We start from the raw sequence: 15601 nt of genomic DNA on the forward strand, positions 1-15601 counted from the left end.
AGCCCCCTGTCCCTCGTGTCCTCCAGCCCCATGTTGCTCTTCTCTATTTTTCCTTCAACCCTCTCGCTTTTTTCCTTTGCCTCTCGCTTGTGTTCTCTAATGCCCTCATTTTCCTCATGTCCTCCTGCATCCTCTCTCTCCTCGTGTCCTCCTGCCCCTCACTCTTCCTGTGCCACCCAGCCCCTCGCTCTCCTTTTGTCCTTCTGACTTATTGTCTCCTCTTCTCCTCCAGCCTCCTTGCTCTCCTTATGTACTCCATTCCCTTGTTCTCCTCTTAATCTTCTTCTTCTTGTCTCCCAGTCCTTGGCTCTTCTTGTGTCTTGCTGCCTCCTCACTCTTCTCCTGCCTCCACGCTCTCCACTTACAGTACAGCCCCTCCTCTCTCTCTACATGTACCCCATTCCTTTCTTCTTCTTGTGTCTCCCAGTCCTTGGCTCTTCTTGTGTCTTCCTGCCTCCACGCTCTCCGCTTACAGTACAGCCTCTCCTCTCTCTCCATGTCCCCCATTCTTTTCTTCTTCTTGTGTCCCCCAGCCACCTGATCTTTGTGTCCCTCTGACTCCTCGTACTTGTCGTGTTTTCCTGCCACCTTGCAATTCTTGTGTTCTTCTGCACCTCAACCTCCTGTGCCCTAGCGTTCGTCTTCTTTTTCTTTTTTATCATTCTCCTCTGGCTCCCTTGCTCTCCTCTTGTCTTACTGCAACTTCGTTCTCCTCGTGTCCTCCTGCTCTCTTGCTCTCCCCGTGTCCCCCAAATCTTTACTTGTGTACTTCAACCTCTCGCTCTCTGTGTCCCCAACCCTTCACTCTACCCGTGTCGCCCGCTTTCCTACTGACCCTCTGTCCCTTCGCTCCTTGCATCTACTCCACCCCATCACTCTCACCGTGTCCCTAGCCCCTCACTCTCCTCTTGTACTCCTGCCTTCTTGCACTCCTTGTGTCCTTATGTCCCCCCCCCCTCGCAAGTCCTCCTGCCCTGTCAGTTTCCTTTTACTCTTCTTCTCATTCTCTGTGTCATCCTAAACACTGGCATCCTCCTAGCCCCTTGCTCTCCTCGAGTCCTTTTACCCTCACGTTCTCCTCTTGTTCTTCTTATTTACTCCTAACACTCACTCACATCTTGTCTTCCTGCCCTTCTCTGCTTCTGATCTCCAGCTCCACATTCCTGTTTTCCTTTTGCCCATTTGGCTATTCTCTTTCTATTCAAATGTTCTCCCGAACTTCACTCGCCTCTTGTCCTTTTTTTCTCCTTTCTGCTTCTGCTTTCCAGCCCCACATTCTATGTTCTCTTATTCCTTATTTTTTCTCATCTTCTCCAGCCCCTCACTCTCTTTTTGTTCTCCTGCCCATCATTCAGTTTGACAGCCCCTAACTTTGTCCTCTCCTAACCATCATGCTCCTCTTGTTCTCTTGACACCCACTCTGCTTGTCTTCATCTGCCCTCCACTATCATCTTTTTTTTCTTGTCAGTCACTTTCTCTGTGATCTCTGGTGCCTCATTCTCTGTTCACCTGCCCCTTACTATCTTTATGTTTTCCTGCTCCTCGCTATGCTCATTTCTGCCTCTCGCAATTTTCCAATTCGCCTGCCTCTCGCATCTGCTGTTCTCCTTCTCTTGAACCCATTGTCTGTTCACCTGTTCCTCACTCTCCTCTTCTTCACTGGATCCTTATTCTCTGTCTTCTGCCAGGCATTTTCACTGCGTCCTCCACATATTTCCTACCCCTCAGTTTCATTTTCAATTGTTCTCCCTCTCTCCTCATATTCTCCTATTTCTCACAAACTCCGGATTCTTACTCTCGGTTCCTCTGTCACTAACTTACATTGGAAGTCCTCCTCACTATAGCTCTTCCCCAGCTCAGTTGGGCTTCGAGGATGAGCATCTTGTAAAATAACTTCAAATCTTTCCACACCAAGAGCCTGGATGACATCTCCTTCATCGTCATAATGAAGAGAATTCTGGGGGGACAGTTCAGGTGGCGGCTAAAAAAAAAAACACAAAAGAGCAAAATCAGATGATACAGAAACAATGAAAGGTTCTGCCATACATATCAGAACGGCAGGACTTGCCAATTTGTAAGGTAACAGGTTTCAACCACGGTTCACTATTCAGAAGTCTGGTTTTTTTTCAATGATGCCAATAACTCTCTCTCAAAGAATCTCCGCGAATACAGAGAACATGATATTTAGGAGATAGAAGAGAAAATTTACAACCAAATAATCTCAGATCTGCAAACAAACAAATGAAAATAGATGTCCTGCACTCAAAATGTAGGCATGTTATTGGAGTGTTCTCCAAGAGTATCGAAATGACAGGTAATAAACTGGGGATTATGTGTGGGAGGTATCAGGAGATTAGGGCGGAGATGTATGGAGAGGACAGGTAATATACTGGAGATTGTGTGTGGGAGGTATCTGGAGATTAGAGCAGAGATGTATGGAGAGGACAGGTTATATACTGGAGATTATGTGTGGGAGGTATCTGGAGATTAGAGCAGAGATGTATGGAGAGGACAGGTTATATACTGGAGATTGTGTGGAGGTATCAGGAGATTAGGGCAGAGATGTATGGAGAGGACAGGTTATATACTGGAGATTATGTGTGGGAGATATCAGGAGATTAGGACAGAGATGTATAGAGAGGACAGGTTATATACTGGAGATTGTGTGTGGGGAGGTATCAGGAGATTAGGGCAGAGCTGTATGGAGAGGACAGGTTATATACTGGAGATTATGTATGGGGGGAATCAGGAGATTAGGGCAGAGATGTATGGAGAGGACAGGTTATATACTGGAGATTATGTGTGTGGGGAGGTATCTGGAGATTAGGGCGGAGATGTATGGAGAGGACAAGTTATATACTGGAGATTATGTGTGTGGACGTATCAGGAGATTAGGGCAGAGATGTATAGAGAGGACAGGTTATATACTGGAGATTATGTGTGGGGAGGTATCAGGAGATTAGGGCAGAGATGTATGGAGAGCACAGGTTATAAACTGGAGATTATGTGTGGAGGTATCAGGAGATTAGGGCAGAGATGTATGGAGAGGACAGGTTATATACTAGATATTATGTTTGGGGAGGTATCAGGAGATTAGGACAGAGATGTATGGAGAGGACAGGTTATATACTGGAGATTGTGTGGAGGTATCAGGAGATTAGGGCAGAGATGTATGGAGAGGACAGGTTATATACTGGAGATTATGTGTGTGGGGAGATATCAGGAGATTAGGGCAGAGATGTATGGAGAGGACAGGTTATATACTGGAGATTATGTGTGTGGAGGTATCAGGAGATTAGGGCAGAGATGTATGGAGAGGACAGGTTATATACTGGAGATTATGTGTGGAGAGATATCAGGAGATTAGGACAGAGATGTATGGAGAGGACAGGTTATATACTGGAGATTGTGTGGAGAGATATCAGGAGATTAGGACAGAGATGTATGGAGAGGACAGGTTATATACTGGAGATTATGTGTGTGGGGAGATATCAGGAAATTAGGGCAGAGATGTATGGAGAGGACTGGTTATAAACTGGGGATTATGTGTGGAGAGATATCAGGAGATTAGGACAGAGATGTATGGAGAGGACAGGTTATATACTGGAGATTGTGTGTGGGGAGGTATCAGGAGATTAGGGCAGAGATGTATGGAGAGGACAGGTTATATACTGGAGATTATGTGTGGAGGTATCAGGAGATTAGGGCAGAGATGTATAGAGAGGACAGGTTATATACTGGAGATTATGTGTGTGGGGAGATATCAGGAGATTAGGACAGAGATGTATGGAGAGGACAGGTTATATACTGGAGATTATGTGTGTGGGGAGATATCAGGAGATTAGGGCAGAGATGTATGGAGAGGACTGGTTATAAACTGGGTATTATGTGTGGAGAGATATCAGGAGATTAGGACAGAGATGTATGGAGAGGACAGGTTATATACTGGAGATTGTGTGTGGGGAGGTATCAGGAGATTAGGGCAGAGATGTATGGAGAGGACAGGTTATATACTGGAGATTGTGTGTGGGGAGATATCAGGAGATTAGGACAGAGATATATGGAGAGGACAGGTTATATACTGGAGATTATGTGTGTGGAGGTATCAGGAGATTAGGGCAGAGATGTATGGAGAGGACTGGTTATAAACTGGGGATTATGTGTGGAGAGATATCAGGAGATCAGGACAGAGATGTATGGAGAGGACAGGTTATATACTGGAGATTGTGTGTGGGGAGGTATCAGGAGATTAGGGCAGAGATGTATAGAGAGGACAGGTTATATACTGGAGATTATGTGTGGAGGTATCAGGAGATTAGGACAGAGATGTATGGAGAGTACAGGTTATATACTGGAGATTGTGTGTGGGGAGGTATCAGGAGATTAGTACAGAGATGTATGGAGAGGACGGGTTACATACTGGAGATTATGAGTGGGAGGTATCAGGAGATTAGGGCAGAGATGTATGGAGAGGACAGGTTATATACTGGTGATTATGTGTGGAGGTATCAGGAGATTAGGACAGAGATGTATGGAGAGTACAGGTTATATACTGGAGATTATGTGTGGGGGTATCAGGAGATTAGGACAGAGATGTATGGAGAGGACATGTTATATATTGGAGATTATGTGTGGGGAGGTATCAGGAGATTAGGACAGATGTATGGAGAGGACAGGTTATATACTGGAGATTATGTATGGGGGGAATCAGGAGATTAGGACAGATATATATGGAGAGGACAGGTTATATACTGGGGATTGTGTGGGGAGGTATCAGGAGATTAGGGCGGAGATGTATGGAGAGGACATGTTACATACTGGAGATTATGTGTGGGAGGTATCAGGAGATTAGAGCAGAGACATGTTATATACTGGAGATTATGTGTGGGAGGTATCAGGAGATTAGAGCAGAGATGTATGGAGAGGACAGGTTATATACTGGAGATTATGTATGGGAGATATCAGGAGAATAGGGCAGAGATGTACGGAAAGGACAGGTTATATACTGGAGATTATGTGTGGGGAAGTATCAGGAGATTAGGGCAGAGATGTATGGAGAGGACAGGTTATATTCTGGAGATTATGTGTGGGAGGTATCAGGAGATTAGGGCAGAGATATATGGAGAGGACAGGTTATATACTGGAGATTATGTGTGGGGAGGTATCAGGAGATTAGGGCAGAGATGTATGGAGAGGACAGGTTATATACTGGAGATTATGTGTGGAGGTATTAGGAGAATAGGACAGAGATGTATGGAGAGGACAGGTTATATACTGGAGATTATGTGTGAGGAGGTATCAGGAGATTAAGGCAGAGATGTATGGAGAGGACAGGTTATATTCTGGAGATTATGTGTGGGAGGTATCAGGAGATTAGGGCAGAGATATATGGAGAGGACAGGTTATATACTGGAGATTATGTGTGGGGAGGTATCAGGAGATTAGGGCAGAGATGTATGGAGAGGACAGGTTATATACTGGAGATTATGTGTGGATGTATCCCGAGATTAGGCCAGAGCTGTATGTAGAGGACAGGTTATATACTGGAGATTATGTGTGGGAGGTATCAGGAGATTAGGACAGAGATGTATGGAGAGGACAGGTTATATACTGGAGATTATGTGTGGGCGGTATCAGGAGATTAGAGCAGAGATGTATGGAGAGGACAGGTTATATACTGGAGATTATGTGCGAGGAGGTATCAGGAGATTAGGGCAGAGATGTATAGAGAGGACAGGTTATATTCTGGAGATTATGTGTGGGAGGTATCAGGAGATTAGGGCAGAGATATATGGAGAGGACAGGTTATATACTGGAGATTATGTGTGGGGAGATATCAGGAGATTAGGGCAGAGATGTATGGAGAGGACAGGTTATATACTGGAGATTATGTGTGGGAGGTATCAGGTGATTAGGACAGAGATGTATGGAGAGGACAGGTTATATACTGGAGCTTGTGTGTGGGAGGTATCAGGAGATTAGGACAGAGATGTATGGAGAGGACAGGTTATATACTGGAGATTATGTGTGGGAGGTATCAGGAGATTAGGGCAGAGATATATGGAGAGGACAGGTTATATACTGGAGATTATGTGTGGGGAGATATCAGGCGATTAGGGCAGAGATGTATGGAGAGGACAGGCTATATGCTGGAGATTATGTGTGTGGAGGTATCAGGAGATTAGGGCAGAGATGTGTGGAGAGGACAGGTTATATACTGAAGATTGTGTGAGGAGATATCAGGAGATTATGGTAGAGATGTATGGAGAGGACAGGTTATATACTGGAGATTATGTGTGGATGTATCACGAGATTAGGGCAGAGATGTATGTAGCTCCCTCTATATTCTCAGACCACTCCTATGTGTCAGCCGAACTAATTCTGTCTAAACAATTTTCCCCATGTAGATCATGGCAACTAAACGATTCCCTACTAGATAACCCCTCTATCAAAACCCGCATCAATAAGGCCATTCAAACATATTTTGAACTCAATAATAACTGCTGAGACTACACCCATAATACTTTGGAAAGCCCACAAAACAGTGATATGAGGAGAACTCATCTCCATAGCTTCCTACTTAAATAAAATGAAAAACAAAGAAATCAACTCTCTCCATGAGGAAATATTTAATCTTGAAAATCAACATAAAAAAACACTACTCTCACAAACTCTTTTAGAGCTCACTACCAAGAGACAAAAGCTAAAAGACCTTCTGAGAGAACAGTTGACTACATTTTTTGCCTCCTGGAGAAACCGTCTATTTGTTCATGGAGTTAAGGTGTCTAAGTTAACCATGTATTTAATAAAGAAAGGGCAGGCACGCACCTTTTATACATAGCATTAAAACCAAAGACGGTTCTAAAACCCAAAACTACTCCCTGATTGAAAAAGAACTCTTATATTACTATAAATCTTTGTACCAACTGCGCCCAAGAGAAGGGGAAGAGGGAATCTCCCGAAGATGGCAGAACATCCAATTCTTTTTGAGAGACTTAAATCTCCCAGCCCTAAGTATTGCCCAACAACTACAACTTGTCAAACCATTTACACTTTTAGAGCTCCAGTCTGCCCTGTCGAATTGCCCAAAAGGGAAGGCCCCTGGAACAGATGGTTTCTCCTCGTACTATTACAAGTCCAATTCTGGAATCCTACCTCCCCACCTCCTTAATATGTGTAATTCTCTTCAAAAAGGTGAAAACGCACCACGGCAATTTCTAGAGGCTAGAATCTCGCTGATTTCTAAAGAAGGGAAAGATCCGGAACAATGTGGCAGCTACAGGCCTATATCTTTGCTAAACACGGATCTAAAATTATATGCAAGAATGCTGGCCAACAGAGTTGCACTCGTGCTCCCTGAGCTAATCTCCTCAAATCAAACTGGATTTGTGAAGGGGAGAGAAGGAAACGACAACACATATAAGATTCTACATCTCATGCAATATGCAAAAATGAGAAATATTCCGCTGGCTTTATTGAGTCTAGATGCTGAGAAAGCTTTCGACAGGGTGGACTGGCTCTTCCTACAAGAAACTTTGCTAAAATTTGGCTGTTCTTCATCATCAGTGACTGCAATCATGGGCATGTACACAATCCCCACGGCAAGAATCAGGCTAAATGGATCCCTTACGGAATCGTTCCAAATATTTAACGGAACGAGACAGGGATGCCCCTTGTCCCCACTACTTTTTGTCTTGTCTCTAGAACCCCTTCTGCAGGCTATTCAACAACGTGTTGAAATTGAAGGTCTCCAAATACAGGACACTTACTACAAAACAGCGGCCTTTGCGGATGACCTTCTGTTAGTAATAACCAAACCCTTCAGTAGCATTCCTGCGATAATAAAAGTCCTGGAGAGATACAGCAAGCTAGCCAATTATAAAATGAACGAAACCAAATCAGAGATACTGAACTTGGGCTTGCCTAATGATTTGGTGAAGAAGCTCAAGGCCGCCTTTCCCTTTCCCTGGCAATCTAAAAGTCTAACATACCTAGGTATTCAGATAAGTGCTTCTCATAAAGACCCCTTTGAACTTAATTTCAAACAGCTATTTCAAACTGTATCCGCTAGCCTTCGATCCTGGAAAGATATTTTTGTATCCTGGATAGGAAGGAAGAACATACTAAAGAGCCTAAAGGTACCGTCACACATAACGATTTCGTTAACGATATCGTTGCTTTTTGTGACGTAGCAACGATATCGTTAATGAAATCGTTCTGTGTGACAGCGACCAACGATCAGGCCCCTGCTGGGAGATCGTTGGTCGCTGGGGAAAGTCCAGAACTTTATTTTGTCGCTGGACCTCCCGCTGACATCGCTGAATCGGCATGTGTGACGCCGATCCAGCGATGTCTTCACTGGTAACCAGGGTAAACATCGGGTAACTAAGCGCAGGGCCGCGCTTAGTAACCCGATGTTTACCCTGGTTACCAGCGTAAACGTTAAAAAACCAAACACTACATACTTACCTTCAGCTGTCTGTCCTCGGCGCTCTACTTCTCTGCACTCCTCCTGCATCCTGTGTCAGCGCCAGCCAGCCGGAAAGCACAGCGGTAACGTCACCGACAGCTTTACGGGAACAGACAGCGGAAGGTAAGTATGTAGTGTTTGTTTTTTTAACGTTTACGCTGGTAACCATGGTAAACATCGGGTTACTAAGCGCGGCCCTACGCTTAGTAACCCGATGTTTACCCTGGTTACCGGGGACCTCGGGATCGTTGGTGGCTGGAGAGCTGTCTGTGTGACAGCTCTCCAGCGACCAAACAGCGATCGACATCGTTGTCGGTATCGCTGCAGCGTCGCTTAGTGTGACGGTACCTTAATACTTCCAAAATTTATCTATGTTTTCAACATGCTCCCAATTCAAATACCCATCTCCTTCCTAACTAAAGTCAATTCCCTTTTTTTTTAATACATATGGCAAACATTCAAACCACGTATTAACGCTAAATCCCTTACCCTGCCAAAAGACATGGGTGGAATGGGTGCCCCGGATATAGTTAAATATTATCAAGCCGCTCATCTAGCTAGAACAATATATTGGATTATAAACTCAGGGGATAAACAATGGCTAAATATAGAAGGAGCAATGTCTCTTCATCCCCTGCGCTCTATAGTATTGGGATATAATACAATACAGAACCCAACTGAATATAAAATATACACACATTAGCCACAATCAAAATTTGGCAGAAACTGAGCAATGACTTGGCTCCTACCTTCTCCCCATTAACTAAAGTCACCGACCTAATAGATTCTCATCGCGCCGTACATATTCCAATTGAGCAATTATTTGAAGATGGGACACTTCTCTCATTCCAGGAACTGCGCAAGATCCCTGGGTCTCACATTTCTCCAACATGGTAAACCTTCACACATTCTCTGCCTACGAAACCATTCAGCTGACTTAAACAGAACTCTAACTCCATATGAGGTTTTATGCGCCGGATCGAAGCCCCCCACTAAAATCCTCTCAACAATCTACCGATCCCTACTCAAAATAGATATACCTCTGAAGCGGGCATACTTAGCCCGGTGGGAAGGAGACATTGGCACCCCCTTTACTGAGCAACAGATTAAGCAAATCTATAGGAATTCTCATGGCCCTTCGGTCTGTGTTCGTATTCAGGAAAATTCTTACAAAATTATTACTAGGTGGTACATCACACCAAAACGGATCCAAAGATGGCACAAGACTTCAAACAATGGTTGTTGGAGATGTGGAGGTAGCGAAGGCGACTATATACATATCTGGTGGTCCTGCTTGCGCTTATGTCCATACTGGATGTAACAACTCTGCTGACATCACAGCATGGCCTCTCATCTCTCACACTATCTTACCCACTGCTCCAGGTCATGTTGTGGTTTCTGTTTCTTGCCAGCTCCATATTCTGTGCCTCTGCCCTCTGCATGCTTCCTGGCTGTGTATAGAAGGGTGGTGCCTGAACTCTCTGGTTCTTATAGGAATCAGGTGCATCTGTCTAATCTGTTCCTGACCAATTACCAAGAGGCCTCCTGTGTATAGTGCAGCTCCACCCTGTGGTCTGGGCCTGTGCAATGTGTAGCTCAGTTAGTGTTTAGCTGCTGAGTTTGCCAGGCCTTGCTCTGAGTTTCTCCCTCTCTGGAGGCTTTTCTCTGTGCTTTTGCCTTGTTCTTGTAGTCCACCCTCCAGGAGGCAGAATATCCTGGTCCCTGTGTCTTTGTCCCTGTGTCTTGTTCTATTGCCTTGTCTGTACTTTGTCTTTTCTCGGTCTCCTTGTCTGTGGCTTTCTTCCCTGCTTTGTCTTTCCTTGTGTTCTCAGTCTGCTTACACTCCGCACTCAGACTTTACTTCGCACTCTGTGGCTTTGCTCTGTGGCTCCCCTCTTTGCGGTACTATCTGGCTCCGCCTCCTGTGTTTCTGCACTTGGCTCCGTCTCCGCTCTTGGCTCCGCCTCCAGCGTCTCCGCTCTTTGCTCCGCCTCCAGCGGCTCCGCTCTTGGCTCCGCCTCCAGCGGCTCCGCTCTTGGCTCCGCCTCCAGCGGCTCCGCTCTTGGCTCTGCCTCCAGCGGCTCCGCTCTTGGCTCCGCCTCCAGCGGCTCCGCTCTTGGCTCCGCCTCCAGCATCTCCGCTCTTGGCTCCGCCTCCAGCGTCTCCGCTCTTGGCTCCGCCTCCAGCGTCTCCGCTCTTGGCTCCGTCTCCAGCGTCTCCGCTCTTGGCTCCGCTCTTGGCTCCGCCTCCAGCGTCTCCTCGCTTGGCTCCGCCTCCAGCGTATCCGCTCTTGGCTCCGCCTCCAGTGTCTCCGCCCTTGGCTCCGCCTCTTGCGGCTCCGTCCTTGGCTCTGCCTTCTCCTTCTCTTAGTTCCACCTTCTACTTGTTATTTGGTCCTCCTGTGTGTACAGGTCCCTACCTGTTCCTGCATCACACTCACAATAGGACTGCACTCGGGTGTCATCTGAGTGCAGCCTGATTCATACACCACATCAACCCGTCCTGTGTATTCTGTGTTCCTGCCAGTCCTGCCGTTCCTGCCCTGCCTTCCAGTCCTGTGTTCCTGCTGTCCTAGCCAGTCCTGTGTTCTTTGCCAGCCCTGTCTCAGCCGTGCCAGCCTACTCGTCTGTGTTCCAGCCGTGCTCTTCTGCCAGTCCTGCCTGTTGCCCGCACCTGTCCTAGTGTTCCTGTCTCCCAAGTGGGATCAGCAGCCACAGCCAGACCCCACCCTGGAGTAGCACCTGGCAGCTGCCTGCTGCACAAGCCTGTCCTCACCATCAGAGGCTCCAGTGAAGACCCAGGCAGCTGTCATAGTCACGCCCCTTCCAGGGTAGTCTGGTTTGTGGGGCCACAAACCCCCCGAGCTCATGCCCACCAGTCAGGGCGTAAGCGTGACATGTCCTCAGTTATAAATAAGTTGCTGGGAAAAAGGGTCACTTTTAAACCAAAAAATGTTTTTCTGAATCTGCCAATCTGGCCCAATGATAGTCGCGCCAATAAACTAACTCAGTTCATACTAGCAGCTGGGAAATCATTGATCCCAACCAACTGGAACTCATCCACAATACCCACTAACCAGCAATTGTACTCTAAAATCGATCAGTTGTTCCATGTAGAGGAGCTAGCGGCAAGGGTTAACCACACCAGCGCTACATTCCTTAACGTATGGACACCATGAATCCAATATACATCTCAGACAACGGCAATTTCAACGTAATTCCATCACATCCCAAGGTGCTCCCTTAACATCCTCCCTACTCCAACCCGTCATCTTTCCTCCCCGCTTCCTCCTCTCTCTCCATCTCTCTATATTTTCTACCCGGAGCCCCCTTTCTTTGCCTCTTTTACTTTATTTCTTACTCTGATGCTTAAAAAACATTTATAAGGCTACTTTCATATTTCCGTCGGTACGGGCACGTCGCAATGCGTCAGGCCGACGTACCGACAGACGTTGTGAAATAACTGCAAGACGGGGGCAGCGGATGCAGTTTTTCAATGCATACGCTGCCCATTATGCAGTTCGGGGAGGAGGGGGCGGACACGTCGCACAAAAAAAATGTTACATTGAACTTTTTTTGTGCGTCGCGTCCACCAAAACACGACGGATCCGTACTCCGCTAAAATACGGTGACCTAGTTTAATAACGACAGATACTAGATGTATACTATGCTTGTACTACATTTAATTGACTTTACACTGTAACAGTTAATTTATGGAATGTTTGTAATACGCTTATTTTTTTTCAATAAAAAGAACATTGAAAGAGAAAAGGGCAGAGCTGTATGGAGAGGACAGGTTATATACTGGAGATTATGTGTGGGGGTATCAGGAGATTAGAGCAGAGATGTATGGAGAGGACAGGTTATATACTGGAGATTATGTGTGGGGGTATCAGGAGATTAGAGCAGAGATGTATGGAGAGGACAGGTTATATACTGGAGATTATGTGTGGGGGTATCAGGAGATTAGAGCAGAGATGTATGGAGAGGACAGGTTATATACTGGAGATTATGTGTGGGGGTATCCGGAGATTAGAGCAGAGATGTATGGAGAGGACAGGTTATATACTGGAGATTATGTGGGGAGGTATCAGGAGATTAGGACAGAGATGTGTGGAGAGGACAGGTTATATACTGGAGATTATGTGTGGGGGTATCAGGAGATTAGAGCAGAGATGTATGGAGAGGACAGGTTATATACTGGAGATTATGTGTGGGGGTATCAGGAGATTAGAGCAGAGATGTATGGAGAGGACAGGTTATATACTGGAGATTATGTGGGGAGGTATCAGGAGATTAGGACAGAGATGTGTGGAGAGGACAGGTTATATACTGGAGATTGTGTGTGGGGAGGTATCAGGAGATTAGAGCAGAGATGTATGGAGAGGACAGGTTATATACTGGAGATTATGTGTGGGGGTATCCGGAGATTAGAGCAGAGATGTATGGAGAGGACAGGTTATATACTGGAGATTATGTGGGGAGGTATCAGGAGATTAGGACAGAGATGTGTGGAGAGGACAGGTTATATACTGGAGATTATGTGTGGGGGTATCAGGAGATTAGAGCAGAGATGTATGGAGAGGACAGGTTATATACTGGAGATTATGTGTGGGGAGGTATCAGGAGATTAGGACAGAGATATATGGAGAGGACAGGTTATATACTGGAGATTATGTGTGGGGAGGTATCAGGAGATTAGGGCAAAGATGTATGGAGAGGACAGGTTATATACAGTGGGGCAAAAAAGTATTTAGTCAGACAGCAATAGTGCAAGTTCCACCACTTAAAAAGATGAGAGGCGTCTGTAATTTACATCATAGGTAGACCTCAACTATGGGAGACAAACTGAGAAAAAAATATCCAGAAAATCACATTGTCTGTTTTTTTAACATTTTATTTGCATATTATGGTGGAAAATAAGTATTTGGTCAGAAACAAAATTTAATCTCAATACTTTGTAATATATCCTTTGTTGGCAATGACAGAGGTCAAACGTTTTCTGTAAGTCTTCACAAGGTTGCCACACACTGTTGTTGGTATGTTGGCCCATTCCTCCATGCAGATCTCCTCTAGAGCAGTGATGTTTTTGGCTTTTCGCTTGGCAACACGGACTTTCAACTCCCTCCAAAGGTTTTCTATAGGGTTGAGATCTGTAGACTGGCTAGGCCACTCCAGGACCTTGAAATGCTTCTTACGAAGCCACTCCTTCGTTGCCCTGGCGGTGTGCTTTGGATCATTGTCATGTTGAAAGACCCAGCCATGTTTCATCTTCAATGCCCTTTGCTGATGGAAGGAGGTTTGCACTCAAAATCTCACGATACATGGCCCCATTCATTCTTTCATGTACCCGGATCAGTCGTCCTGGCCCCTTTGCAGAGAAACAGCCCCAAAGCATGATGTATCCACCACCATGCTTTACAGTAGGTATGGTGTTTGATGGATGCAACTCAGTATTCTTTTTCCTCCAAACACGACAAGTTGTGTTTCTACCAAACAGTTCCAGTTTGGTTTCATCAGACCATAGGACATTCTCCCAAAACTCCTCTGGATCATCCGAATGCTCTCTAGCAAACTTTAGACGGGCCCAGACATGTACTGGCTTAAGCAGCGGGACACGTCTGGCACTGCAGGATCTGAGTCCATGGTGGCGTAGTGTGTTACTTATGGTAGGCCTTGTTACATTGGTCCCAGCTCTCTGCAGTTCATTCACTAGGTCCCCCCGCGTGGTTCTGGGATTTTTGCTCACCGTTCTTGTGATCATTCTGACCCCACGGGGTGGGATTTTGTGTGGAGCCCCAGATCGAGGGAGATTATCAGTGGTCTTGTATGTCTTCCATTTTCTAATTATTGCTCCCACTGTTGATTTCTTCACTCCAAGCTGGTTGGCTATTGCAGATTCAGTCTTCCCAGCCTGGTGCAGGGCTACAATTTTGTTTCTGGTGTCCTTTGACAGCTCTTTGGTCTTCACCATAGTGGAGTTTGGAGTCAGACTGTTTGAGGGTGTGCACAGGTGTCTTTTTATACTGATAACAAGTTTAAACAGGAGCCATTACTACAGGTAATGAGTGGAGGAAAGAGGAGACTCTTAAAGAAGAAGTTACAGGTCTGTGAGAGCCAGAAATCTTGATTGTTTGTTTCTGACCAAATACTTATTTTCCACCATAATATGCCAAAAAAATGATTAAAAAACAGACAATGTGATTTTCTGGATTTTTTTTTCTCAGTTTGTCTCCCATAGTTGAGGTCTACCTATGATGTAAATTACAGACGCCTCTCATCTTTTTAAGTGGTGGAACTTGCACTATTGCTGACTGACTAAATACTTTTTTGCCCCACTGTATTGGAGATTATGTGTGGGAGATATCAGGAGATTAGGGCAGAGCTGTATGGAGAGGACAGGTTATATACTGGAGATTATGTGTGTGGGGAGGTATCCGGAGATTAGAGCAGAGATGTATGGAGAGGACAGGTTATATACTGGAGATTATGTGTGTGGGGAGGTATCCGGAGATTAGAGCAGAGATGTATGGAGAGGACAGGTTATATACTGGAGATTATGTATGGGGGTATCAGGAGATTAGAACAGAGATGTATGGAGAGGACAGGTTATATACTGGAGATTATGTGTGGGGGTATCAGGAGATTAGAGCAGAGATGTATGGAGAGGACAGGTTATATACTGGAGATTATGTGTGGGGGTATCAGGAGATTAGGGCAGAGATGTATGGAGAGGACAGGTTATATACTGGAGATTATGTGTGGGGGTATCAGGACATTAGGACAGAGATGTATGGAGAGGACAGGTTATATACTGGAGATTATGTGTGGGGGTATCAGGAGATTAGAGCAGAGATGTATGGAGAGGACAGGTTATATACTGGAGATTATGTGTGGGGGTATCAGGAGATTAGAGCAGAGATGTATGGAGAGGACAGGTTATATACTGGAGATTATGTGTGGGGGTATCAGGAGATTAGGACAGAGATGTGTGGAGAGGACAGGTTATATACTAGAGATTATGTGTGGGGGTATCAGGAGATTAGAGCAGAGATGTATGGAGAGGACAGGTTATATACTGGAGCTTATGTGTGGGGGTATCAGGAGATTAGAGCAGAGATGTATGGAGAGG

At 45.5% G+C, this 15601-nt stretch overlaps 1 protein-coding gene across 4 annotated transcripts in view; it reads right to left on the reverse strand.

Annotated features, from left to right (window-relative positions):
* SLC4A2 (solute carrier family 4 member 2) overlaps positions 1-15601 on the reverse strand; it is a 256403-nt gene that overhangs the window by 107989 nt on the left and 132813 nt on the right. For all 4 annotated transcript variants that reach the window (XM_069729044.1, XM_069729045.1, XM_069729046.1 and 1 more), the window contains one exon: positions 1822-1981. In XM_069729044.1, the coding sequence (XP_069585145.1) occupies positions 1822-1981 (160 nt within the window). The remainder of the gene's footprint in view (positions 1-1821; positions 1982-15601) is intronic.

The sequence above is a fragment of the Ranitomeya imitator genome, chromosome 6, assembly GCF_032444005.1.
Source record: "Ranitomeya imitator isolate aRanImi1 chromosome 6, aRanImi1.pri, whole genome shotgun sequence".
Taxonomy (NCBI): Eukaryota; Metazoa; Chordata; class Amphibia; order Anura; family Dendrobatidae; genus Ranitomeya; species Ranitomeya imitator.